Raw genomic sequence first — 27,734 nt, forward strand, 5'->3', positions numbered from 1 at the left:
AAATAAAACGTTGAGAGAAAATAAAAGTTATAAGTTACTATTTTTTTTTTCAATTATATCTTAATTATAATATTATCATCTATATGCATATGTTTAGTATTCTTGTGCACATGAATTAAAAATATATCTTGCCAAGTAGTTTTAGTGGGATCCAATTCTTTCCATCAAACCAAAACTTGAGAAATCTAATCAACTTCACATAACATTACTTTTGAAAATGTCTTGATTGATATTTGTGTATTTGAAATATTTGTGAGCTCCCAATCATCAAATTTGAGTTAGAACCAGTGATGAAATGCATATTGGTTAAGTTCTTAAAAGTTTATTCAAGCTTTGTATATACAAATTTGATCATGTTTTTTTAATAAGCTATTCTTGACACTAATATTCAACTTCTTCAAACAAATGTTCTCAACCATGTTAGAGATGAAAACAACCAAAGTAAGGAACTCATGTGTGAAACAATTAAGTTCACAATAAATTAATGAATAAAAAGTCTTATATTAGATTATGCATCACATATAAATTTCTTACAATTAAAAGACTAACACCAATATAGTGATAACAAATAAAAATATATGAAATAACGAGAATGATGGAGTAATAAAATTAGAACAAAACAAAGAAAATTTCTAACAACGACTAAAGGAAAAAAGGAAAACTAGTAAAACTTTTCACACTTACTTTATTTTTCATTTTTCTTTTATATTTATTTAATTTTCCAAATATAGTCATTGATTAAAGATATGGTTACTTATTTTTTTCTCACTTTTATAAGCCATCTTGATTTCATGTTTGTAATTCATGTAACAATATTCTCATATACTTTGTTTAGTAATGTTTTTTTCTATACTCATTTGAATAGTCAAACACTCAAAATAACAAATTATGAAACAATAATTTTAGACATCCTATCAACCATGAATAATAATTTTTTAGACACATTTAATAATGTGAGTGGTGAGACACACAACAACTTATCATATCCTCAATTACAACAACACTTCTTCATTTCAAATTTATCTCACCGCCGTAGTTACATTTTTTTATAGAGTTACTCTTCGTGCTACATTTATTTAAGTTATAGAAAAAAATTACATCATCATTAATTTTCTTTATCTTTTATTTCTCTTATTATTTGAATAATGACTTTTAATATATTAAGATTAAAAAAGTTGAAGAGATTACTTAAAATAAATAAGTAAATAAAAATATTTAATAAAAGAAATATATAATATTTTACTCTGTATAAATGTGTTAATTATTAATAATAATACATGAAGGTGGTCCACCTTAAAATCTACCCAAAATAAAATACAATCCATATCTCAATTTGTTTGACTTGACTTTTCTATTTGATACATGGAATACGTTGATACAACCTAAATTGTCATGTAATGTCACTCTTAATCCTAAAAGAAAAAAACAAACAAACAAATTATTAACCTTTCACTATCTTTTTTTTAGGCACCACCATTTGGAAAAGGAATAAAACAAGTAGTGATGAAAAAGAAATAATAATGACACGATGAAAGTTGTGACAATTTGCACGAAAATTATTTTTGGTTGAACACAAAGGAAGCTTAACATTTGAAAAAAATGAGCATACAACAATTATCCAAATGAAAATTAGAGAAAAACAAAGTAATGACAAGAATTTTGATACAATATGTTTAAGAAATTGTTTATGTTAGTTTAAATACTTTTAAGTTAAAAAATATGTAGAATTCTCAACTCTAAATAATTATTTTTGAAATAAACAATTTATTTTAATTCGGAATAGTGAGTACAATTTGATTTTAATTTTTAATAACGTTTTGGAGATGAGGGAAATAATAATGAAAATTACGTCTCTAGAAACAGTAATTATAACAGAAATACAGAAAACTGTTCAAAATTATTTTGAAGTTATTTAGAAAAATGCTCAAAATAGGATAGTTCAAAAATTTCTTGAAATAATTGAATTCATGAAATGACAAAAAGGTCCCGAGTGTGGAAACTCAACCAAAGATATTCTCGGTCAAAAATATTTTGAAAAATTGAAACATGTTTATCGTAATTAAAAAAAATTGAATTTACTTGTTATTTTGCAAGAAAAATAACTTATTAGGTATTTAAACATAAAACAGTTATGAATAGTTTTATAATTAATTGATTTCAAATTTATGAAACTTAACGTAGAAAAGTTGTTTTAGGTAGGCTTTGTACCTTCCATCTTTCACTGCACTTAACATCTGTCTTGGCAAGCAAGTATTTCTCTTTGATAACCATTTTGTTTTATTTTCACTAATTTTCAAAATTCCAAATTTTTTCTAATTAACTTATTAGACATTAGTGAAAACACATTACCACGTGTATTCACTTTTCTTTCTAATAATAAAAAATAATAAAAGTATTATTATTATTATTATAAAATTAAATATAAATAATTGTTATAATTTTATTATTTTTCTATTTATTTTAAAGGTAGTTTTATAATTAAAAAATGTCAAATTTTAAAAAACGATTAATTTATAAAAAAACTGTTATTTAAAGTAAAATCAATAAAATAATTATTTTAATTTAAAAATTTATTTAAAAGATCAAATTGGAAAATAAAGATGGATAAAAAAAAAAGAGAAATTTCTTTATACAGAGAGAGAGAGGGGAATAGATGAGATTAAAATTCTCACATGTTTTACCTTTTTTTTCTTAATACACACAAATAATTACTTAGTGATTGTTGGAAACTGAAAGGTAATAATTAATAATATTAACTATGGGATGATTTTAATCTTATATTATACATTATACATACAATTGAAATAACGTAATTATGTGTTCGGATTTTATCATACTAATATGTATATTAGTTTTAAAACATATTTTATTATATATTTATTTATTTTTACGTTTCTTGTTTAAATTTGATATATTATTTAAGAAGTTTAGATTTAAAATAAAAGAAATATGAAGTTCTTAGTTAGTTAAAAAGTACAAATAAATTAGAATGTGAGCGAATAGAGAACTTAACATATAAAACAACTGAAACTTAAAGGTGAAAAATAATGACTTTTGACTGTTATTTGAAAGAGAGATGAGACAAGAAAAAAGTAAAGTTAATTCCTTTATTCGAAGAGAGTATTATAAGAAAAGAGGAGAAAAATATTCCATGTTTTTTTTATGTTAAAATTAATTTAGTTAACTTAAATCAGAAAAAAAAGTTATGAAATGTTTGGGTTAAACACATCAAGTAAGGTTTTTGATTATATTTTAGTTTAGAAAATAAAATACTAAAAATATATTTATATAATATGAATTTAGTAATAATTCTATGTCAATTCTAAAATCTAATAAATAGTAAATTGAGTAAATTTTATGAATAATAATTTTAAATAAAAATTTATTTAAAATATTTATTTACTTTCAATTGTTTTAGAAAAGAAGTATTGAGTATTATGGGTATAGAAAAATTAAGAATCATTTCTTTAACTTGTTGATTAGTTATTGTGTTGTGCATGAGAAATATGTCTATAGATGTCTAATATTGAATTGTTGGTAACGTGAGAATCTAGAACATAACTTAAGAGTAATGATGGTCTTTATAAAAAGATAATATTATATTATTTAATAAAATTATAATAATTGAAATTAATTTATATATAATCACTATTTATCTAGAAATAAATTTTTTTAGAGTCTTTTTTTTCTTTTTTCTAAGTTTTTTATATTCTTATTTATCGATTTAACGACCAGATTATCTTTGTGATAAGAGTATTGAATTTTACAAGGGTAGACAATCAAAATCTCTAATAGAGTAAGTTGGTCTTTTACCATTTTTTGTGTGGTTGTGGTTTCCTCTCTCTTTGCATGAGATCATTAATTGGTGTCGCGTGTTGTGTTTTTATACTCTTTGTGAGTATATGTTTATCAATGATCAATAATGATATGATCTAATCATCTTTGTGATGTTTTTATATGTAGATAGAGTCTCCTATGAGATTGAATGTAGTTTGAAGTTTTAGAGTACCTAGAGTTATGACACCAGGTGAAGAAAGCTAATTTTAATTACTCTATTTTTAAAACTGCTTGATTTATTGTATGTACATTTGAGTTTGTGATTGTATGATCAATCATTGAGTTTGATGATGTTGAACTGTTAAATTAGGATGTATAACCAATTATTTGGGGTATTATTATATGAATGGTACTACAAGGATCAATTTTGACTTGGTTTCATTGTTTAACATGAAATTGGTATGTTTGTAACTTGTACGAAGCTTAAGATTGGTGTTTGGTTTGGCTTGAAAATGCTATATTGCAAGTTTTCGTTGTCTACATTATGCAGAGTCGCTGGATAAGGGTATTCTCATTGAATGATACCAAAATCAGAGAATCTGCTAACTTGGAGATTGTTAGGCTATATTATTCTCATCAGGCGACGTCAAATTCAAAGGACTCACTAACTTGGTTCTCATTGTGTGCCACCTAGAGTCACTAGGAGAAATTTCCTTGAATCAAATCTTGGGAATTCCATTGGCTCTCTTGCTGAGCGCGCACTGGCCTCGCTTAGCGAGGAAATGACGTTGGGCGATCTCTAGTTAGCGTTGAGTGAAACTCTTCCAAAGGCACCTATGTTTAAGTGGCGTTGGGCGATAGCCCAGAGCGTTGGGTGGTAGTTTATCAACTTTTTAAATTGTTTTGGAATGTCATGGGTGTGTTTTGATAATGTTTAAGTTGTATGTAATACTTACTCAAAAAGTAAAACACGAGTATGATTTGGTGAAAATGTAGTGATTTTTAGGGAGAGAATCTTATGTGTTTGTAATTCACTAGGGTGTGTACTAAGGTAAGGACTGTTTCATTATGTGAAGCTATCTTAAACTCTATTGATCATTCATACTCATACAGAGGAAGATGATTACATGGTGAGAGTGGCAGAATGTGTTATCATAAGGACGATTCAAGAGTTCTTATGATTGTGCCATGAATTAACCTTGTGTTTGTGGTAGCTCAATAGAGTCATGTATTACCACAATAAGGATGAAATCCAACATCCTATTAAGTGTCTTGGTATTATTTATACATACGTATGTTATCTTCTTTTTCAACTAGCTTACCATTATGTGTTTTATTGTGTGATGTTTCTTCTTTTGCGATGATCACTTTATTGATGTGAGTAGATGAAGATGCAAGTATACAGAAAGACACCTTTGACGGATAGGAATCAACTGTATGAGTTGTTGTATGATATGAAGGCATAAGTTATATCATTTTGGAAATAGAATTTAGTTGGTCTAATAATTGAAATGTATAAATACTATATTATTATAGTTTAATCTTTTAGATGACTCCATTAATATACTTTATATTTTAAATTTTTTATTTATTGAATATTAATTATGAAATATTTTATTTTAATAATTTTTTCCTTTTTAAAATGAGATGTTACAGATAAAATTTCATTATAATTTCTAAGAAATGACTTAAATAATTTTAGCTTCTAATATATTATTTTTTTAGTAATTATAATTTCTCTTATTTAAGTTGGTATCAAATAAAAAAATATTATCATTATTGTTTAAGTTCATAAATTCAATATTTATTTTTTTATTTAACTATTACTAGTAGAGATAAAAAAACAAAAAAAAAACATTACATCTTGTACATAAAGGAAGTCATTCATAATAACATTTGAGGTTAAAAACTAAGATTTGTCATCTTCCCAAATTATTGATGAATAAATACCATTCTTATATTTTGATTCTTCATACTCCCTATGTTGGATCTACTTAGAAATTTCTGAATTTGATAAAACTTAGGACATGTGGCCATTTAGGTATGCTCCAAGACTCAATCTTAGGTGAAACGTCAATGACAAAGGCCAATTCTTGACTTCTCACAATGATGAAAGCTACCAACAATTTGTGTCGCCTAACTCATTATAAAAACTCAGGAAAACAACATTCATTGTGTTTGGTTCTTACTTATAATGTCTGCCATTCTTCTGTTTTCATATCAAGGAAATGAGTGACTGTTAGCCGGTCGCGAAAATTACGTTCTACCTGAGTCTAAATTACGCTTTTGTTTTAAGACAAGACAAGTGTCTCAAGGGTGTTTCTGTAATTGCATCATGTTCTGCCGTCCATGGTCTGCTTTAAACAGCGCACAACTGCATACTTTTCCTATAATTTTCTATACCCATGAAAATTAATAATGTATATCACTTTAATTCTAATAATAGAAAATTTCTCACCTCACACAATAACCAATTATATATAATTAATTAATATGACAGGAGTCAACTTTTTATTTAGGGAAAAAAAATCAGTTTTAAATGAGTGCTACCCAAGTTGGAAAAAGTATTTAAAAATGTTAACTACAAAGCTTTAGATTCATAAAACTTTTATTATATTTTGGTGGAAATAATAAAGTTTCTAAAACAAATACTTGTTAAGACTTTGTTTTTCTTTTATGAATTTTTTGTGATTTGATGACGTTAATACTATAATGAATAAACTATCTTAGTTAAAATTACACTTTCATTTCATGTCTATAGTGATCAAAGGTGGTTGGAATTAAATTTGTAGAGATAAAATCGGTTTTCAAAGAGTGAAACTAATTATCGACCTCAGTATGAAAAAAGAACCAATGGACAAGAAAAACCGATTCTTTTCATATATATATATATATATATATATATTTAATATTATTAAATCGTAATTATATTAATAATAATAATAATATATTAATTTTAATTATAAAGATAAAATAATAAATTTATATTTTAATTTAATAAAATTTTATTTTTTATCTATTATATTATTCAAATCATTTACAAATTTTACTTTCAACTCATTTTCAATTTTAAATTCTTTAATAGAAACAAAAAAAATTTATTTTCAAATTCATCTTATCACTTTCCCTTGCATTCATCTTAAAAGAAAATATACCCTTAGATATATGTATTGACATACATTCTTACTATATTGCTAGGGTAAAGAGACGTGTATTCATATACATTTTTTTAATAATTAAATTTAAATTGAGAAAGTGTTTGGTCATATATTTTATAAATAATACAATTATAAGCAAGGGATTTAAATATATTATAATTTAAAGTTAGTTAAACTTTGCTTTGGGCACGAAACATATTTTGGACTACAGTTAATTGACATATTCAATGGGGTTTGAGAGTCGAGGGAGAAAATTTTTATTATATTCAATGTTGGTTTCATTATTTAATAAATCATTCTCAGTTGGGAACTTAGAACACGCAACATTGCCTGAAGAATTAGTTTAGTCTAAAATTACTTTATTTTTTTTTTCTCTGAGGGCTTTCTTACTAAATTATTAATAAATAGTGAAGTTATTTGGGTCTTCCATAGTTATTGTCTTATTACTCAGTCAAGTAAATACCACAAACAAGTTTGACCATTCTAAATGTAAAATCTCTCACGGAATTGAAATTTCATGTTCTAGAGTAGGAGATTGATGGGATGGTTCATGATGAAAAGTTATTGGAAATATTTGTTAAAGGTGAATTTTTGTGAATAAATTAATATTTTTCTGGGGAATTATACAAGTTATGTATTGATTTTGGGTTGATGGATATATATATATACATATATTTATAATATGCTGTTGAGGAAATATAGTAATATTTGCAATTTTAAAGGAATTTATTAAAAATATATTTAAATTAAGATATTAACGAATAATTCTAATTTGTTAATGATTCCTTCTTTGTTTTTGTAGTAATTAATGATGCATTCTTATCATAATTTATAATATATTAAAAAGTTATGTATTGATTTTGCATAAGAGAATAGTATCAGACAATGTTGACCCTTTCTTCTTTTTTTACCTATCCCTTTCGTGAGTGATGTTTTTTTCCCACTTTAAATAAAAGAACAGCCAGCGTGACCTATCCCTTGAAATTAAAAACATTATTTCAAAGTTGAAATAAATTGATATAAAAAATAAAAAAAAAACTAAAATTAAATCATGAGTTTAAAACTATTTATATAGCATTATGGTAAAATATTTATCTTAATTTAGTTTATTCATTAGATAAAATGGTAATTGTCTTAGGTTAAATACATTTTATAACAATTATTTATATAAGTTATAATTTATAGTGTGATGACATAACTGTAAATAAGATAATATTTTTTATATATGTTATACTTATAATAGATATAGAAAGTGGGTGTGTGATATTTTTGTAACTAATAAAAATCTTTTTATATCAGTTTTAATTATAACTAGTATAGAAAGTAATTTTTTATTTATTTATTTTTTTAAAAAAAGATTCTTAAATCCTTCATCATCCGACACACTTGTTTTTTGCAAGTTTTTCGATTTTGGATTTGAGTTCTAAACACTCTTGCTTGAATGAGGAACTGACCTCTTTCGCTGTCTTGGTGACTTGGTTTGTCAATTGGATCGACTTTTTGTCAACCGCTGCTTCACTATCTCTGACATGGTTCACTTGTTCAAAGGTCTGATCCAAAACCCAAGTTGTAAAAGTTCGAACCTTTATTAAATAAAGGGAGTGATTAGCAAAAGAAGGTTGGATTTGGTTGGTTTTATGGACCTACAATCTCATCTTTGATGGAGGGAAAACGACAAGGTCATTGAAAGGTGCCAAGAGAATGAGGTGTGTTATGATTTGGCAATTGTATGCATGTGGATATGTATATGTATGAAGTAATGACGATGATGTTGTGTGCCACTCTAGATCTGATGTGGGGTTTGAGGGTATGATTTGTTGAAATATTGGAACGTTGATTTTTAAGAAAGTGTCGGGGTGGATGAGTTTTACAAGGTGGAACACACTTTCTTCGTAGTAACAGTTACTTCGGGAAAGTGAACTTTTGGAACTCCAAAAATTTGGATGAATTTTTTTTATATCGATTATATCTTTAACCTTTATAAAAAGTGTCAATTTCTGTGTTAATTATAAAATTGGTATAAAAAATCAACATTTTGTATACCCCTACTTCTATACCAATTCCAGAACCGATATAAAAAGCCATTTTCAATTTATATAAAAGACTTTTTTGCACTAGTGTCGGGTGATTTAATGTTCCTGCGAATAGCAGGGCAAATGTTCTATGTAGAATAGCACGACAAATGTTCTATGTATTTGCTTCATGTGATTTATGTTAATTTTGAGGAGAGAATTTGTAGGATGAGAAGGTAGATGGATTCGTGGAAAAGGTGAAGAGATTTGAGGAGACATACACTACTTTTATTAAAAAGCCAATAATTTTTTTTATTTGAATATGTTAATAACCAATTCTCTAACATGAGAATTGATTATGGATGATATGAAAATATGTAGTATGGGTTGAACTACTCCATGTTGTAGGGGTCATGGCCACTAACATCACTTAGGCGACAAAGAGGAAAAAGTGGAGGTAATGGAACAAATAGAAAACAATCATAATAAATGAATAAAAACAAAAATAGTATTTAAGAAAAAAAATTGGTCTTAAAAACTTGGCTCAAAAGATTCAATTTCTTGACATGAAGAGTAAATCAATCTAGTTTGACAAAATAAATTATTTAATAATCCAAATATGAGAGGATGCATAGGTTTAAATTTTCTTAGTAGAAGAGATCATGAATGTGAGAAAGTAGAATCAACTCAAACTCTAACTAAATAAATTAAAGGTTTAATCATTTTCGAGGTCTCTAATTTTGTTGAGAAGTCTCAAATAGGTTCTCAATTATTTTTTTCTCAATTGGGTCCCTATTTTCGAAAAATTAAAGCAATTAAGTCTTTTGCCGTTAGTTCCGTACCAACACCGTTATAAGAGGTGTCACGTGTCAGTTTGTGATTTTTTTGAGTTTTTTAATTATTTTTTATTTTTTTTAAAAATAAAATAAAAATGTCACGTGTCAAACTGATGTTGTGCCACGTGGCAATGACCGTGTGACATGACACTAACAATGCCTCATTGTCATTGCATTAGTCTCAATTTGGTCATTGTATTTTTATTTTGTCTCAATTTCGTCCATTTATTTTTATTTTGTCTTAATTTAGCCCTAATTTTAAAAATTAAACAATATTTTCCCTCTCCAAATTCAAACAAAATTTAATTTGTATATAAATCTTAACAAATATTTTTATTAAAATTGATATTTTTATTAAATATTTTTAACAAGATTAAGTTTGTTTATATTTTTCTTTAATTAATTATATAAATGTTAATTATGTTATTTAAATATACCTATAAGAGTTAAAAGAAAACAGTGAAAATAATTTGTTCAATGAGCTAAATTATTTCCATGGAAGATCATAAAAGAAGAAACTACCTTTAATTACCCTTTTCACAAAAACTTTATTTAATTTTTTATTTAAAAAAGTGAGAATTCACATCAATAATTTGTTCAATGAACTAAATCATTTGGAAAATTTATACCAACATGTTATGTCACTCTTTTTTTAAACCCTTATAGGTATATTTAAAGAACATAATTAACATTTATATAATTAATTAAATAAAAATATAAACACACTTAATTTTGTTAAAAATATTTAATAAAAATATTTGTTAAGATTTATATACTAATTAAATTTTGTTTGAATTTGGAGAGAGACAAAATTGTTTAATTTTTAAAATTAGGACTAAATTGAGATAAAATAAAAATAAATGGACCAAATTGAGACAAAATAAAATACAAGGACTAAATTGAGAATAATACAATGACACGTAGTCTGACAATGACACATGGTACTGTCACTACCATGTCACACTGTCATTGCCACGTGTCACAATATCAGTTTGACACGTGACATTTTTATTTTTTTTAACAAAATTAAAAATAAATAAAAATAATGAAAAAAATGAAAAAAATAATTCAAAAATTGAAAAAAACTGCAAACTGACACGTGACACCTCTTTTAACGGTGTTAGTACAAAACTAACAATAAAAACATAATTGCTTTAATTTTTCAAAAATAAGGATCCTTGAGAAAAAAAATAAATAAAAATATATTTGAGACTTCTCAGCCAAATTAAAGACCTCGAAAACTATTAAACCTAAATTAAATTATAACTGTGGAAAGTTGTAAACACTTCACTTACCCTCTTTTATCTTATGTGAAGAAGCATATTACAACTAGATCATGTAATACACAATATTAAAAGGTTGAGTTATTGAAACTATAAACCACCATAAATTCATATTATCTCCAAATCCTAAAATGTGAAAAGTTTGTAAAAGTTCTTCAAATGAAGCATATGATACACATAAAAGATCGACATTAACAATTAAATTGATAAAAACAATTGTTATTATTATCATAAATATTTTTAGTATTCCATTTATCCATTGACATCAACTTGCAATCATGAAATAAGTTCTAAACTGAACTCAATATTTTTCATATATATGATTGTTTAACTATTTAATTAACAAAATTCATTTTGTCTTTCACTGCAATTTTGTTTACATTAATTATTGACTTGTAAAGGGTAAGACTAAAGTAGATTCTTTTAATAAACTAATTTACCACAAATTATATAAAATGTATTTTATAATTTTCTATTAGAAAACAGTTAATTTATAATAAATAAATAATTTCAAATTACGAAGTTTTTACTATAATTTCTTTTTTTTAATTATTATTAATTTTAAATATATTTTATATTATATTTTAATAAAATAAAAATAACCATAATTTTGAATTAAAATAATAATACTAATTAATAAAATTGCTTTAAATAATGATCTTTTAATATTTAATTTGGGGATTAATTTTTTTTAAAGTGAAGTCGAATGACCAATATAGGACTTTAGCATAGAGATTTGGAACAAAGTCATTATAAGTTTGGATGACTTTATGGTGGTGAAATTGTTCTTGGTATGAACAATTTCAGTTACAAAAAACTAAAGTAGTGTGATAGAAACACGACTTCTAGTTTTTTTTTATTGTTTAGAAGTGGTGGATGACTCATACAATTTTAGTATAATTTCTTTTATGGCTTATAACTTTTTAATGTGAAAATGAATTATGCATAATATTTCGTAAAGTTATATTATTAAAATAGTTAAACATAAATAAATAAATTAATACATGAGGTATTATTAAAAAATAAACAAAGAAGTAATAAATATCAATAGTGATATGATAAATAATAAGAATTTTTTATATTAGGGAAGGGATGAAAATATTAATTTTCAAGTTCTATAATAAGTTGAGGGATGAAAATTTACTTTCTACATGGACAATTTTATCTATTATGACCTTTATTTTTACAATAGAAACTTTTTATGGCTTATTTGGACTTGGGTGACCCATTTAATTATGGATACAATTAGTAGTAGGTGTTCCTAACTCATTACGTTGCATTTAGGAGTTAAGTATGAATTTGTCTCATAAAAGAAGATCAATAATCTTAGTCTCATAAAAAGAGATCACTAATCTTTATTTTGAACAAGATGAAATTGAACCATATTAAGTGTTGAAAATGTTGGAGAAGTTGTAGACTGATTGACAAATGTCTTTAAGGCTTTGTTCACTTATGAATTTGGGGGAGAGTGATTCAGGGGATATGAGAGGATTTGAAGGTAAATTTTGTTGTTGTTTATTTGAGTGGATTTGGAGATAAGTGAGAGTGAATTTGGAAGTAAACTTTGTGAGAATTAGTGTAGGATTTGATTGACGTGACAGATTAAAAAAATTTACTTCCAAATCCACTCTCATTTACCTCTAAATTCACTCAAATAAACAACAAAAAAATTTACCTTCAAATCCTCTCAATTACTCTCTCCCAAATCCATTCAAGTGAACAAAGCCTGACATGGGTCGATAACCAAGTTTGACAATGATTATCTCTCAAACTGAAATTCTAAATTTTGTCGATTATATATTTAGATACCTCTCAACATCAACATCTCTGTGTGCATACTATCCCACATCATCCATGCAATATTATTGACACATGATGTCATCTCAAGGACATGAAAATGCTAAACAAGATGACAGACAACAAGATAATGATGATGATCATACTCCATCTCTTTAATTAAGACAAGAAGACTTCCTTGTAAAACATCGTTTCAAAAGTAAATCTTTAACCCCAATTACATTATTACTCAAACTTTTTTTATATACTATTTTTGTTTAATGGTTTCTCTATAATACTTTTTCTCTTTATAATTATAACTTATCCAATCTTATATTACTTTTTTTATAATATCTCTAATTAATCTACATATCATTACATACTTTTCATTAACTATTCATTAAATTATATTTGAAATTATAATGTAAGGTAATAACTTGTCTAATCATCTTATTAATCCAACTTATATATGTTTAGAAAAAAAATAACCCAACACTAAAAATTATAAGTCATAAAAATATAATTTATACTAAAATCATATAAACCTCCCACGACCATAACTTTAGAACAATTAAAAAAAGACAAAACTCATGCCTCGATCACACGACTCCAATTCATATTTGTTCGAAATTGAAATCATTCTTATTGAAACAGAGAAGCGGGATACAGAAAGAGAGCAAGCAGCAAAAGTGAATGAATGAATGATATTGATTATTGCAACAGATAAAAGCAAAGCTTTATATACAAAGTTTAGTTACTGATAAAACAATAACTGAAAGTAACAGAAAACGAATTTGAATTACACCACAATACTCTTCCTTAATTCAAACTTCATTGAGAGAAACAACACCAATTCTTATTTTCAAAAAATCAAATCTTTCACCAGTCAATGCTTTAGTAAACACGTCTGCCAACTGCTCCTCAGTTTTGCAATGTGAGAGATCGATTCTCTCTTTATTCACCATGTCTCTCAAGAAGTGGTACTTCACTTCTATATGTTTGCTTCTCCCATGCTTTACAGGATTATTTGCCAGATTGATAGCAGAGGTATTGTCCATCATTAATTTCACAGCATTCTCCCTCGTAACCTTCAGTTCTGACAGTAATTCTTTAAGCCAAATACCTTGGCAAGCTCCATAGCATCCTGCTATATATTCAGCCTCGCAACTGGACAGTGCAACTATAGACTGCTTCTTTGAACACCATGAGATAGGTGCCTCGTTCAGAAAGAAGATGTATCCTGAAGTGCTCTTCCTTTCTACCATATCTCCTCCAAAATCCGAGTCACAAAAACCTATCAACTCTAGCTCACGTTTCTTTTGTCCATAAGGAAATAAGATTCCAGTATTCAAAGTGCCCTTTATGTACCTGATTATGCGTTTTACAACAAGTAAATGACTTTTCCTGGGCTGATTCATGAATCTACTCGTTATACCAACACAGAATGCTAGATCAGGTCTGCTATTGCACAAAAATCTCAGTGATCCAATCATTTGTTTATACACCGTTTCATTTACCGTTTCCTCTGCATCATCATTCATCAACTTGACATTCACCTCCAATGGACTTTTCACAGCGTTGCACTGATTCATTTTAAATCTCTCAAGCAGATCTTTCACATACTTACGCTGATGCATAATCATCCCAGCCTCGATAAGCACGAATTCCATGCCAAGAAAATAACTAAGTTTGCCGAGATCTGTCATCTCAAACTCAGTTTGCATCTTCTTCTTAAATTCTTCAATATCTTCTATGTTTGAACCTGTTATCAAAAGATCATCTACATACAAACAGATGATTACCAATTCTCCACCCGAGGCTTTAACATATACTCCATGTTCAACAATACACTTGTTGAAGCCGAGATCAAGCAAATACGAATCAATCCTTTTATTCCAGGCCCTGGGTGCCTGTCTTAGACCATATAGAGCTTTGTGCAGTCTATACACCATGTGCTCTTTACCCTTTTCACTGAATCCGGGAGGTTGATGAACAAACACTTCTTCCTCCAATGCTCCATGCAAGAATGTCGACTTAACGTCCAATTGAAACAGCTGCCAATTTCTTTCACATGCAATTGCAACAACCAAGCGAATGGTCTCCAATCTGGCTACAGGGGCAAAGACTTCAGTAAAATCCACACCTTGTTTCTGCAGAAACCCTCTGGCTACCAACCTTGCTTTATGCTTTGACACAGTGCCGTCTGGGTTTAGTTTTCGTTTGAAGACCCACTTCACACTGATACACCGCTTTCCAGGTGGCAAATCAACAAGTTGCCATGTTTTGTTTTTCTCGATTGATCGAAGCTCATCAATCATTGCTTCCTTCCACACGGGTTGCTTTAAAGCTTCATCCACCTCCACAGGTTCTGCCTCAGCCATAAGTGCTATATGTAACACATCTCCTTCTTCATTTATCTCTGCATCTGAATATAGCTCATAGTCAGAAAACCATGATAGTCTTACCGTTTGTCTCCTTGGTCTCTGCAATGTTTCATTAAAGTCAAGACTGTCGCTTTCAATGGTTGGTTCGCTTCTCTGTTGTGTAAACTCATCTACTAGTCCATGCACCAGTGTCTTCTTCAAGCTTGAATGCATGTGTTTCCAGTCCCATTGTTCATTCTCCAACACGATGACATCTCTACTAATCACCATCTTCTTGTTGACTGGATCATACAATTTATACGCTCCAGTCACATGATATCCTACAAACACCATCGGCTCTCCCTTATCTTCGAGTTTGGATCGCTTCTGGTCTGCAACATGCACGAATGATAATGATCCGAACACTTTAAAGTGCGTTACAGATGGCTTCTCCCCAGTCCAGACTTCAAGTGGAACTTCACCCTCTACTTTCTTTGTAGGACACCTGTTTAGTATGTACATAGCTGTTGACACAGCTTCTGCCTAAAATTCTCGTGGCAACCCTTTTTCTTTGATGAGACATCTTGCCATATTCATGATGGTGCGGTTTCTCCTTTCCACCACGCCATTGTGCTGCGGCGTATAAGGTGCGATAACTTCATGCGTGATTCCATTATTCTGACAGAAGCTCTCAAAGTCAAGTGAGGTGTATTCTCCCCCTCCATCCGTTCTGAGAATTTTCAACACCTTACTACTCTCCTTTTCTACACGAGCCTTATACCTTTTGAACAATTCCAGGACTTCACTTCTTGCTTTGATCAAGTACACCCACATCATTTTGCTATGCTCATCAACAAATGCAAGGAAGTATTTGTTGCCTGCAAAAGAGGGTACCTCAATCGGACCACAGACATCAGAATATACTATCTCAAGGCACTCCTTCGATCTCTTCTTTAACTGAGTTTGGAAAGGCTTTCTGGTTTGCTTTCCTATCAAACACGACTCGCATGCATTTACTGGTACAGATATATTTGGCATACTTGACACCATACCATTCGCACCAAGCCTTTGCAAATCTCTGAAGTTCAAATGACCAAAACGTAAGTGCCACAACCAACTATCTTCTTCCTTTACAGTAGACAAACACTGCAGATTTTCAAACGCCTCCAAACTGACTTGAAAGGTTCTGTTCTTTGAGATTTTGCTTCTCAGAATCAGCTTCTTATGATTGTCAAAAAGCTCCACCCTATTATTGTTTCTCATGATCACAGTATATCCCTTCTCGACTAGCTGCCCAATGCTAAGAAGGTTACACTTCATTGCCGGAACAAGCAAAACATTGGAAATAACTGCCTGTGAACCATTTCTTCGTTTGATGATTATATCGCCCATACCTTCAACCATCAACGTACTATTATCTGCGAACTTGACTCTGCTTTTCTTGGTGCTGTCAAAATTAACCAGCCATTCCCGGTTATACGCATGTGATTTGAGCAGCCCGAATCAAGATACCAATTATTGGTCAACGGTTCCATGCAATCAGTAGTTGTCATTACCATCAAGGTCAATGGCTCTGAGTCTGATTCTTCTTGCGCAATGTGAGCTTCTTTACCTTGAAATCTTTTCTTCAGTTTGCCTTTTCCAGAGAAACATTCGTATGCAAAGTGCCCGAGTTTGTGGCAGTTGAAGCATTCAATGTTTCGTTTATCTTTCTTTTTCCAACCCTTCTCAAATTCGTTCTTCTTTTCTACAGAATCTGATTTTTCATCTGATTCATCCGCACCACTACTTTCTTTCCTCCATTTTTCTTTTCTTGGCTTACCTTTCCACTTCTTAACATTCTTTTTCTCATCATTCTTGACATGGTGAACTTTTAGAGCCTGCTCATTAACCTGGACAGAATTCCTCTCACGCATTCTCATCTCGTGAGCCTCCAAAGCACTTTGAAGTTCTTTTACTTTTAACCTTTCAAGATCCCGTGATTCCTCGATTGCCACCACAATGTGATCAAACTTCTAGGGCAACGATCTCATTATATTCTCTATTACCATGAGATTAGTAATCGTTTCACCGCATCTTTTCATTTGATTTGAAGTCGTCAGCACTTTGTTGAAGTACTCGCTCACCTTTTCTCCTTCATCCATCTGCAGATGCTCATACTGCCTCCTTAACGTTTGTAACTTCACTTTTCTTATTTTATCTCCTCCGGCATGGCGTCTCACCAGTATACCCCAAGCCTCTCTTGCTGTGGCTGCATTCTGAATCATCTCAAAATGCACATCATCCACGCATTGATGGATAAACAAGGCCTTATCATCTTTCCTCTTAAGCTCCTCCTTCTGCTCCTCCGTGTCATCTCCAATCATCTCCAAGACCAGACTCATACCCCATTTCTTCCACAATTGCACTGACGCCTTGATAACGGAACAAGACTTTCATTTGTGCACTCCACCTGCTCCAGTTTTTATCTGTGAGAACAGGGAAACTCGCAGCAGGAATATCGGCCATGACACCTTCTCTTTTCTTGCCCAAGAACTATCTTCTTGATTTCCTTCAATCGTCTCAACCACGCCCTTTAACCACCACAGTATCACCGTGAAGAAAGTTGAAGATGTACACTCACAGGTTTCTACAACCTACGCTCTGGATACCACTATTGAAACAGAGAAGCGGGATACAGAAAGAGAGAAAGCAGCAAAAGTGAATGAATGAATGATATTGATTATTGCAACAGATAAAAGCAAAGATTTATATACAAAGTTTAGTTACTGATAAAACAATAACTGAAAGTAACAGAAAACGAATTTGAATTACACCACAATAATTCTAACCAAGAATGATTTCTTTCATATCCATAAAATGGTTTCACACTATGATGACTTCCTTCCAAATCTATATGTGTTGAAGTTGTACATGTTCGCACTACTTTATTTTTGATAAATAGAAATTTTTTTTAAAAATTATCAACATTAAAAATTACAATTCATACAAATATACATTTATACTAAAGTTGTATGAACTTTCCATTACTTAAAAAAAAAAAACAAAAGTAATGTCTTTATCACACAACATCAGTTTATAGAAACTGAAGTTGTCCAGACCAAAAACAATATCTTTACCACCATGAAGTCATTTCACACTATGATAACTTTTTTTCAAATCTATCTATATATTGAAGACGTATCTAATTTACATGATTTCACTTAAATTAACACTTAATCAACAATTTAATCAAATCGTAATATACTAAAGTCGTCAATGATAAAAACAAGTTCACCCAATTAGTAAAAGTCGTGTGCAGTTTATATGATTTCTTTTTAAGTTGTATCGTTATTATAACAACATGAGTTTCGAAATTCATAAATTTTTTTAGAAATTGTATATTTGTATAATATGGAGTACGAAATATATCATTTGAGTAAAAAATTCTATAAATGAAAGATGTAGGAAGATTTTTAATAGGTAAAATAAAGATAAATTACAGATGATGCAAAGTTTAGGAGACAAATTTTAACTTTGGATAATGAGAGGTTTTATTTTAATAACTATTTGGCCATGGAATTATCAGGAAATTTTTTTATTTATTTTATCGTAGAAGTATAGTATATGTTTATAGATTTACATATTTACTCTTTACACCGAATCCAAAATCTCCATTTACACCCTTCTGGTAGCAAAATGTCACAGTTGGTGATTTTACTTTTCTCTCTTTCTCTTTTTTTTTTCTTTTTTAAATAGCTTTATTTTTTTATTTTCTTTGTCATCGTCTTTGAATCCTTTATACTAATTAAGTTGAAGAAGGAACCTCTCTTCTCTCTCTTTGCAAAGAAGACACAAAGACCAGTGAAACTTCGCTTTGAAACGGAGAATCAAAGCAAACACGCTTAAACAAAACCCTTTCTCTTCTCTCTCTATATCTCTCTCTCTCTTTCTCGTTCTACATTTTCCGACATTTTCCCGAGACAATCTCGTCTGGTAAAACCTTTCTCGCTCCTCCGGTTCAACATTGCCACGCTTTTCGATTTTCTCTCGCTCCACGCTCTTCTCGCGTTAATTCCTTCCTATTTGGCTTTCTTATGTTCGAGATTATGTGTTGCAGCCGTTCGATCTGTGTGATGCTGTGTTTGCTTGCTCTGTACTTGGATTCTGCGCTGTAATATTCTTTCCGAAATTGATTGGCACTGTGTTTTTGTTAGATTTTTAAGTTCAGTGATAATAATTGCTTGCGACTTCGTTTACATTTTCTTTGTTTGGGCAATTTTGCTTATGATGCATACTTTAACTTTGTCGGCGTTTAGTCTGTAGAACACCGACTGAGGTTGAAGTTCAAACTCTAACGCGTATGGAGGTCTTTTAAATTTTTCATGATTTATCTTGCTTTTTTTATTATTTAAGGAGATTTAACTTTTAATTGATGTAAAGCCAAACGGTGGATGGAGTATGATCTGAGTTGAATTTATAATATTGGTTGACGGAGTCATGGAGTTTTGGGTTATTTAATTGTAATTAATGCGTTATTTTCGTTCAATAGAATTTCTACTTTTCCATGATTATACTGTTGGGCAACGTTTAGTGTGGTCCTTGGTGTTTTTCATTTTATTCTTTCCTTTTTCTCCTTTCCTCCTGATTATAATTTATGGTTTCAATTATGATGCAAATGGATTAACTTTTTGTAAGTACCGAATATTGTAGTGTTATGTTGACCTAACGGTGGTTGTTAATTAGTTTGAATGTTTGCCTGGTGAGGGCATGGTGCGTTGAATATATGTTAATTTCCATGATACTTTATTTGAATTGGAAGCATTTTCTTCACAAAAATGCTAATGGGTTCACGCAAAATATTTTCCATAGGTGATATTAGCTAAGGAATACCTGAAGTCGTGATAAATCCGCAGTTTGTTAGCATGATTCATATTATTTCACGGGGGTATAAATATTCAACGGTTCTGAGATGATGATTGAATCCACTTATTCTTAATGAACCTGATACGACCCATATTTTATGTATTTCATTCCACAGAATTCTCTCTCTAGAAATTTTACGTATTTTTTAAAAACTCATAACGTCACTAGTGTGTGTTGTTTGTCTTCTGTTGCAAGTGTTACTTTCCTAACAAATTAGTGTTGATTTTCTTTAAGCGTGAACATTGAGCTTTAGTTGTTTTCTACGCATTGACTAACTATGTGCTTCAGTTGTTTTATGGAACATCAAGCACAATATTTAAAAGAATTTCGTTTTGCTCTGATTACAGGTCTGGCATGCTAGCTAAATCTCGTATAATTTCCAAGTAATTCTCATGGTGGATGTGCCTGCTTCAACACATGCTACGGAGGGCTGGTAGTTAATTTTGGTATTGTGAAAGCTCTCCTGCAGATGTTTCTTCAAATGTGATAAGAAAAACTTTTACTATCTGCAACCCATATTTTCTTCCACGTCTTCGTTGTCCATATTACGTCAATGAGCTTTAAGAAAGATAATGACCACTTTAGTACAAGTTTGGCATCTTTTTGATCTAGTACTGTGAAGATTCAGGACTATTGATTTCTTCATAGGATCATCAAAATGAAAAAGTTGTATGGAGGTGTTCTGGTCGCATCGCTCTTTATGTTGTTTATGCTTATGTTCCTGCGAAATGGGATCATGAAAACTCCTATTGGTCAAGGTTATTTGACTATTCCTATCCTGGTTAATGGAACTAATCCTCTAGCATGGATAAATCCCACAGTACCACCCGCTATTCAAAATCCAGATGATCATTCTAAAGTTATTTCTTCTGATATTCTTGTATCTAGCCTCTTTGCTGGGAGCAACTTTTCCGAAGACGAGCAACAAGCTCTGCAGACATGGAACCAATTGAACCACTTAATTGATCACACTCAGGGTTTACCCAGTTCCGCAGAAGCTATAAAGGAGGCTGCCAGTGCATGGAATTCTCTTATTTCCTCAATTGAAGAGCAAAAACAAGGTCGTGCAAATGACAGTTCAAGAACCAAAGAGAAGCAGTGTCCCCACTTTCTTAATAAAATGAATTCCACCGAACTTGGTAACAGTAGTTACAAAATGCAAGTACCTTGTGGCCTGACACAAGGTTCTTCCATCACTGTAATTGGCATTCCGAACGGTCTTTTAGGTAATTTCCGGATTGACTTGACTGGAGAACCACTACCTGGGGAACCTGATCCTCCAATTATTTTACACTATAATGTTCGCTTGCATGGGGATAAGATCACTGAAGATCCTGTAATTGTCCAAAACACCTGGACTATAGCTCATGATTGGGGTGAAGAGGATCGTTGTCCATCCCCTACTGCTGAAAAGGTCGAGAAAGGTGAAATTACTATTCTCATTTTTTGCTTCAACATCGATAGTGTTCATAATTGAAAAGGGAAGTTCCCCACAATTCTGAAATCAGATTTCTTAAAATTTGAATCCCATGATTACTTGAGTGTGTTTGTTCAACGACAGAGTCGACAATAAGGAATTCTTGAATCAAAGATAATCTTATTGTTTTGCCAAGTGTTCATACGCTATTGATTTTGGAAATAGATGGAATAGAATTGAATCCTATTCATATGAAAGTCAATTGTTTGTGAAAAGATGTTTTTTTATTTAACTTGTTCTTCTGTTTTATTAAATTATTGTGTTAAAGCTTTATTTGTGTGGTTTTTCCTGATCCAAATGTTGGGCATAATTTCATAAACTGCTTTTGCATAGCAACTTTGTTTAATATTGCCGTTTCTTTTGCCAGTTGATGAATTGGAGCAGTGTAATAAGATTGTAGGGAAGAACATTAGCCAACTTCACACAGCTGGCATGCATTCCCGCACTTCAAGACAATCTTTATCAGCCGAAGAACAATCGATAAATAGGAAATATTTTCCTTTTAAACAGGGTTTACCATTTGTGGCAACTTTAAGAGTGGGATCTGAGGGAATCCAGATGACAGTTGATGGAAAGCACATAACTTCATTTGCTTTTCGTGAAGTACTTCCTTTCTCCCTTGTTATTTTTTAACTTAAAAATATAATAATTTTATGTTTTAGTATGTTAACTGACTCAGCTGTTTACATGTCAGACTTTGGAGCCATGGCTTGTCAGTGAAATAAAAATCTCTGGGGACCTCAAATTAATATCTATTCTTGCTAGTGGTCTGCCCACATCAGAGGATTCAGAGCATATTATTGACCTAGAATCATTAAAATCAAGTTCTATATCTGCACAAATCCCATTGGATCTCTTCATTGGTGTTTTCTCTACTGCTAACAATTTTAAGCGTCGAATGGCCGTTAGAAGAACCTGGATGCAGTACAATGCTATTCGATCAAATAAGACAGCTGTGCGCTTCTTTGTTGGTTTGGTGGGTATTGTTTGTGATTTTCTCATATGATTCTAACTGTGTCAATGGAATTGGAGAAAAAAAATACTTCATTGCATAAATTAAATTTCTGTTTTTTTCTTAAATTGGAGCTCTTCAAACTTATCTTAAGAAGTAGCAAAAATTGCTCAAATGTTGCTTACGCCGGAGCATTATTTTCAATATCTTTTGACTGTCTTAGCCTTTTCATTCTGATAAAGATCAAGATGGACGTGACATTTGCTACTTTTTGAAATTCTCTATCAATATAGTTACATATATATTTTTACTGAATTTGGTCTTTCGTTTGAGCTCATGCAGCATAAAAGCCCAATAGTTAATGAAGAGTTGTGGAGGGAAGCACAAACTTATGGAGACGTGCAGCTGATGCCATTTGTTGACTACTACAGCCTCATCACATGGAAAACTTTAGCAATCTGCATTTTTGGGGTAATGTCTTGTCTCTTCCTTTGATTTGGAGAATCCTTCCTCCGACTCATTCATATAATCCCTTCAACAGACACAAGTTTCGGCAAAGTTTGTCATGAAGACGGATGATGATGCGTTTGTCCGGGTAGATGAAGTTCTAGACTCTTTGCATAAGATCAATGTTGATCATGGGTTACTATACGGACTCATCAATTCGGATTCCAGACCTCATCGAAATACAGATAGCAAATGGTACATCAGCCCAGAGGTAGAAATATTTGTCATTTAAGAACTAAATCTCTCTTGCTCCGTGTGTTGTTTATGTTTAGTTTCTGATTATAATTTTACTACATAAATTTTAAAATGGTTATTGTTAGCTTATATGATATGAGACTTTGTTTATAAGGCTTGCTTGTAAATAGATATTAATTGGAAATGTTGGTCTCTGGGCAAGTATCCCTTTCATTTATAACGGCCTATAATTTCCCCTGGTAGTATTGAAACTTGATTATTCATCAATGACAATGAGACATGGATTGTTCTATTTACGCTATCAGAATTGAAAAAAACACATAAGAACTGGACTGAATTTGCTACTTGCTAGTTACTATACTTTTAGAAGTTCGGGACTTTTAAGTATGCTCCCCATTTTATTCTTTGAACCATATTGTCTTTTTCTTTTTCTACCCACTCCGTCGTACTAAGTTGTTATCATCTTATTGCTTGCTACTTGAAAGGAATGGAGCGAAGGAACTTATCCTCCATGGGCACATGGTCCCGGCTACGTTGTCTCACACGACATAGCAAGAACGGTGGCCAAGAAATTCAGAGAGAACCATTTGAAGGTATATAAAAGAATGTGTTACTTGTTGAAATGTGTTTGAATTGTTTTGATCTCAAGTTCACTGACATCCTTAAGTCACTTGATGATTCAAATGTTAACTGTGTGACAGATGTTTAAATTAGAAGACGTTGCAATGGGAATCTGGATCGCAGACATGAAGAAGGAAGGTGTAGAAGTTCGGTATGAGAATGAGAACAGAGTGTATCCTGAAGGTTGTAAGGATGGTTATGTGGTTGCCCATTACCAGGGCCCAAGGGAGATGCTCTGTTTGTGGCAGAAACTTGAGGAAGGAAAAGGTGCAAAATGCTGTGGTGATAGGAGATGATCACTTACTGACCAGGTTTCAACAGAAAAAAAGAAAGAAAAGAAAATCCCCCTTTTGAGTGGCTGGGGAGCTTGTATGATGATTAGAATAGTTAGCTTAGCTAGAAATTATTAGAGATAGTTAATGATAGGGCATAATCGCAGTCATCAATTCCTAGAAGTAAGTCTGATGGTTGTTGTACGTAGAGAGTGAGAAATCTGTATAGAGCCGCCAATCGGAAATAGGTTACCACATTTTCTGCCATTTTATCAATTTTTTGATTGTTAACACATCATTACACGAAGAAATCTCAAATCTTTTTTATCTCTATAGAGAGAGGGAGAGAGAAATTTATCTCTCCTTTTTCTATAACAAATAATTCTGCACTGCAACTAACTCACGAGTTTGGTGAAACTGTCAGTGTTGGCAATTTACTAAATATAATTATATATTTTAAATTAAAAACAATTTCATGACATGTTCTATTATTTTATTTCTCTTTAGTTTCTTGTCTAGTGAATTATGTCATATGTTTAGCAAGCAACCATGATTATAGATGTCTTTGTTTCAATAGACCGTCTAGCCCAACACAATAGGCAATATCGTTGAAAATAAGATCTTGACTCAAGATATAGTTTGACACAAAATAATATTGACTCACCATATTGAGGCTCTGACCGAACAAATAACTAAACTTTGAAAAACAAAATGTTAACTTAAAAAGGGGTTGAATAGAACGTTAAAATATTCTAAAACAAATTTTCATAAGATGTTGATAAGTAAACGGTCTAGGAGGGGTTTTCCTACTAGTTAAAAACAACTTTAAAAATAAATTTGTAAATAATTTGTAAAGGATAACAAAAACTTATACAAGGATAATAGTTGAAACAAGAAAAACTTGGTTTTTCTACTTTTAAACTGAGTTATGTCCCATTCAATTATGATTAAATTAATTAAAAGTATTTTTTTATCACTTCTAACTTACCACGAATACCAAAGTTACTTCAAACTATCCCATTTTATTTCTCATTAAAATAAAGCACAAAAATATTTGTTAACATTAAGTGTCTTCTACCTTCTAATGAGTATTTTATTTCTTCCGCTCCTAGAATAGCAAATAAAGTTGTTGTAACGTTAAAAGAAAAACTCTAAATATACATACGAATGTTCTTTATTGAGAATAACTTCATTGAGGGATATACAAAAAAATGCACTTTTTAGTGTGTATAGAATGATCTAAAGTCGTAACACTAATATTTGAAGCTACAAAAACTTAGGTAATTATGTTATATATGATGAGACTTCTATTTATAAGTGTCTTGAATAAGACAGTTAAAACTTGTGTGTATATCTTCTTTTTATGTGTAATAAATATAGTAGAGATTAGTAGCTTTTTAGTTGATATGAATTTCTTTTGCATTGAACTTGCTATGCTTAAACTACCTTTCATTATGAATATCCTTTTCTAGATTGACAAACACCAATTTTAGCATACAATGACAAGAAAGTTGGTTTGTTGTGTCAAAAACTTTGTTTAGAAATGTGAATCAATTGTTGATTTTTTCTTATTAGATTGTCTAACAAATTCAAATTTGAATTTTCGTATGAAAACTTTATCTTGAGCTCCGTGTCTTCGCTAGGATGAACTTTTTAATAAGCATTGCGCAGAAGTTATTCACATGGTAGATGAACTATGGTTGTTTGAGTTTGTTTTTCTTTCGATGGTATGATTATTTTATCTAGTGAGTACTTAGAGAAAAACATTAGTTCAATAAAACTTAATATTATTTGTTATAATAAATTTATAATGCAACTTTTTAAGACTATATTGGCTAATAGAGAGTTTAAGGTAATTGATCATACTTTGAGACAACCATCTTAATAAGATCTGTTATGACCATACTATAATATTTATAATTATATCTATGAAAAAAAGGAAGATAATTTGAATTATGATCGTACGCACGCACGCATACACATATTAATATAGGTAGTGATTTTTCTTCCCTAAATCAATGAAATAGGCAACACATTAATACTTTATCAACATATTCTATGATATTGTCTAACATTTAAAATACTTTATTTGTTGTTGAGAAGTTTAAGATATTCAATAAATAAAGAAATGCATTTCCTTTACTACTATTCACCAAAAAGTTACAAAATAAAATGTCATTTTTTTTGTACCCATCAGACATAATCGTGTAACATGTTCTCTTTCATTTATTCCTAAACCCTTGAAGAATTAAAATAGTTTTTCTTTGGGTACTTGTTTCAAAAGCTTCTTTATATGATTATGATAAATGAAATGTTTATAGTCAACTCTATATTTCTAATCATCTTATGTTTTTTTGTGACAACATTGACTACAATAACAATTGTGTAAAAAAAAAAATAGCAAATTGAGCATCTTCTTTATACTTTTTTACTAATTTGATTTGTAGTTGCTTTGAACTACTGCTCGTTACGAACAATTCTTTATTTTCCTTTAAAACTAAACATAGCTTGCCTTTCTTCAACCCCTCATTTTTTTCATGGTATTCATCATTTATATTTAAGATTCTTTATTTCAAGGAAGCTTCGTAAACTTCTGCAACATTTTTTTGTCATCAAAATTATTTCTTTTAAAAAAGAAACACTAGGTTCAAAATCCTTTGTGATTCCAATAAAGTAATGCTTGAATTAAATATTCATCCACTTACCATCTTTTAGCAATACTTATATTTCACTTTTGCTAGTGCCATCAACATCTATCTATGTTTTCATCTAATATCCAACCCAGTTCTTATAACATTTTTAGTTTAATAATAAGAATACTAAATGAAAAAATATGGGTACATCGAATGAAAATGAACGAAATGAGATAAACAACTTAAAAAAATTATATATTTTTGGAAAGGAGAGTTTTAAGTGAAAATATTTTTTATAAATATTAAGACAATCAATAAAAGTAAAATTAAGATAAATGATTTATTTTTTAAGTAATTTTTAAAAAAAAATACATAAAATAAACTTCTGAACAACAATATGAATAAAAAATAGAGAAAGCTTAGCTTGATAAGAAAAAACCAAATAGATATCTAATGGTTTTGCTAAAATTTTAATTGTCATGAAATGTGTATTAATCAATGAAAGGAACAAGGCAAATTGTTGAAAATAAAAGCCGAAACTAAAAGTCTATATCAAGGAATATTAAAACCCTCTTTCTTTGGTAACGAGTTTGAGCCAGAAATATTTTCTTGTGCACTTTGCGCTTAAAAATAAATATTATACCTTTTTATTTTTAAGAGGAAAAAAATATAAGTGAAATACCAATAATGATATGATATATTATCTTTTTGTCTCCACAGCTTATATACAAATAATAAAAGAAAAAGACAAAAAATACATGATGCTCTTGAAAGTTATAACAAAGGTGCCAAGATTCATGTCATTGAAGTAGATGTTATTGAATTGAAAACCTAGAACAAAGAACTGGTAAAAATGATACAAGCATTCATGGAACACTGCAATTAGCATGAATGAGATTATTGAAAAATCAAATCATGATGTACTACAAATACAAAATATTTTTCATATAATAAAAAAGACTTCAAT

The 27,734-nt window shown here is 30.1% G+C and overlaps 2 protein-coding genes across 4 annotated transcripts; one reads left to right on the forward strand and one right to left on the reverse strand.

Moving 5' to 3' along the window:
• Positions 1-16,608: 16,608 nt before the first annotated feature.
• LOC108334915 (uncharacterized) lies at positions 16,609-17,589 on the reverse strand. Its single transcript, XM_017570839.2, has 2 exons — positions 17,332-17,589; positions 16,609-17,220 (listed from the first exon to the last, which is right to left on the reverse strand). Exons 1-2 carry the CDS (start codon positions 17,587-17,589, stop codon positions 16,609-16,611), a joined length of 870 nt encoding a protein of 289 aa, XP_017426328.2.
• A 1,378-nt stretch (positions 17,590-18,967) lies between these two features.
• On the forward strand, positions 18,968-24,445 carry LOC108335982 (beta-1,3-galactosyltransferase GALT1). 3 transcript variants are annotated; one of them, XM_017572238.2, is made up of 9 exons: positions 18,968-19,180; positions 19,305-19,358; positions 20,458-21,534; positions 21,955-22,190; positions 22,282-22,563; positions 22,882-23,010; positions 23,081-23,257; positions 23,727-23,834; positions 23,943-24,445. In XM_017572238.2, the coding sequence occupies exons 3-9, from the start codon at positions 20,769-20,771 to the stop codon at positions 24,156-24,158; spliced, it is 1,914 nt and encodes a 637-aa protein (XP_017427727.1). In that variant the 5' UTR covers positions 18,968-19,180; positions 19,305-19,358; positions 20,458-20,768; the 3' UTR covers positions 24,159-24,445. The 3 variants fall into 3 exon arrangements, with proteins under 3 accessions (XP_017427727.1, XP_017427728.1, XP_017427726.1); XM_017572239.2 differs by lacking the exon at positions 19,305-19,358 and having other exon boundaries at positions 18,973-19,180; XM_017572237.2 differs by having other exon boundaries at positions 18,979-19,358.
• Positions 24,446-27,734: the final 3,289 nt, after the last annotated feature.

The sequence above is a fragment of the Vigna angularis genome, chromosome 10 (assembly GCF_016808095.1).
Source record: "Vigna angularis cultivar LongXiaoDou No.4 chromosome 10, ASM1680809v1, whole genome shotgun sequence".
Lineage (NCBI taxonomy): Eukaryota > Viridiplantae > Streptophyta > Magnoliopsida > Fabales > Fabaceae > Vigna > Vigna angularis.

Bases quoted from the DNA above. Each gene is read 5' to 3' on its own strand.
- LOC108335982 (XM_017572238.2), top strand. From the start codon at position 20,769: ATGAAAAAGTTGTATGGAGGTGTTCTGGTCGCATCGCTCTTTATGTTG. The intron at 21,535-21,954 runs GTGAAATTACTA...TTCTTTTGCCAG, and splicing joins TGCTGAAAAGGTCGAGAAAG to TTGATGAATTGGAGCAGTGT. The intron at 23,011-23,080 runs GTAATGTCTTGT...TCCCTTCAACAG, and splicing joins TAGCAATCTGCATTTTTGGG to ACACAAGTTTCGGCAAAGTT.
- LOC108334915 (XM_017570839.2), bottom strand. From the start codon at position 17,589: ATGAGTCTGGTCTTGGAGATGATTGGAGATGACACGGAGGAGCAGAAG. The intron at 17,221-17,331 runs GTGAGCGAGTAC...TCGTTGCCCTAG, and splicing joins AGATGGATGAAGGAGAAAAG to AAGTTTGATCACATTGTGGT.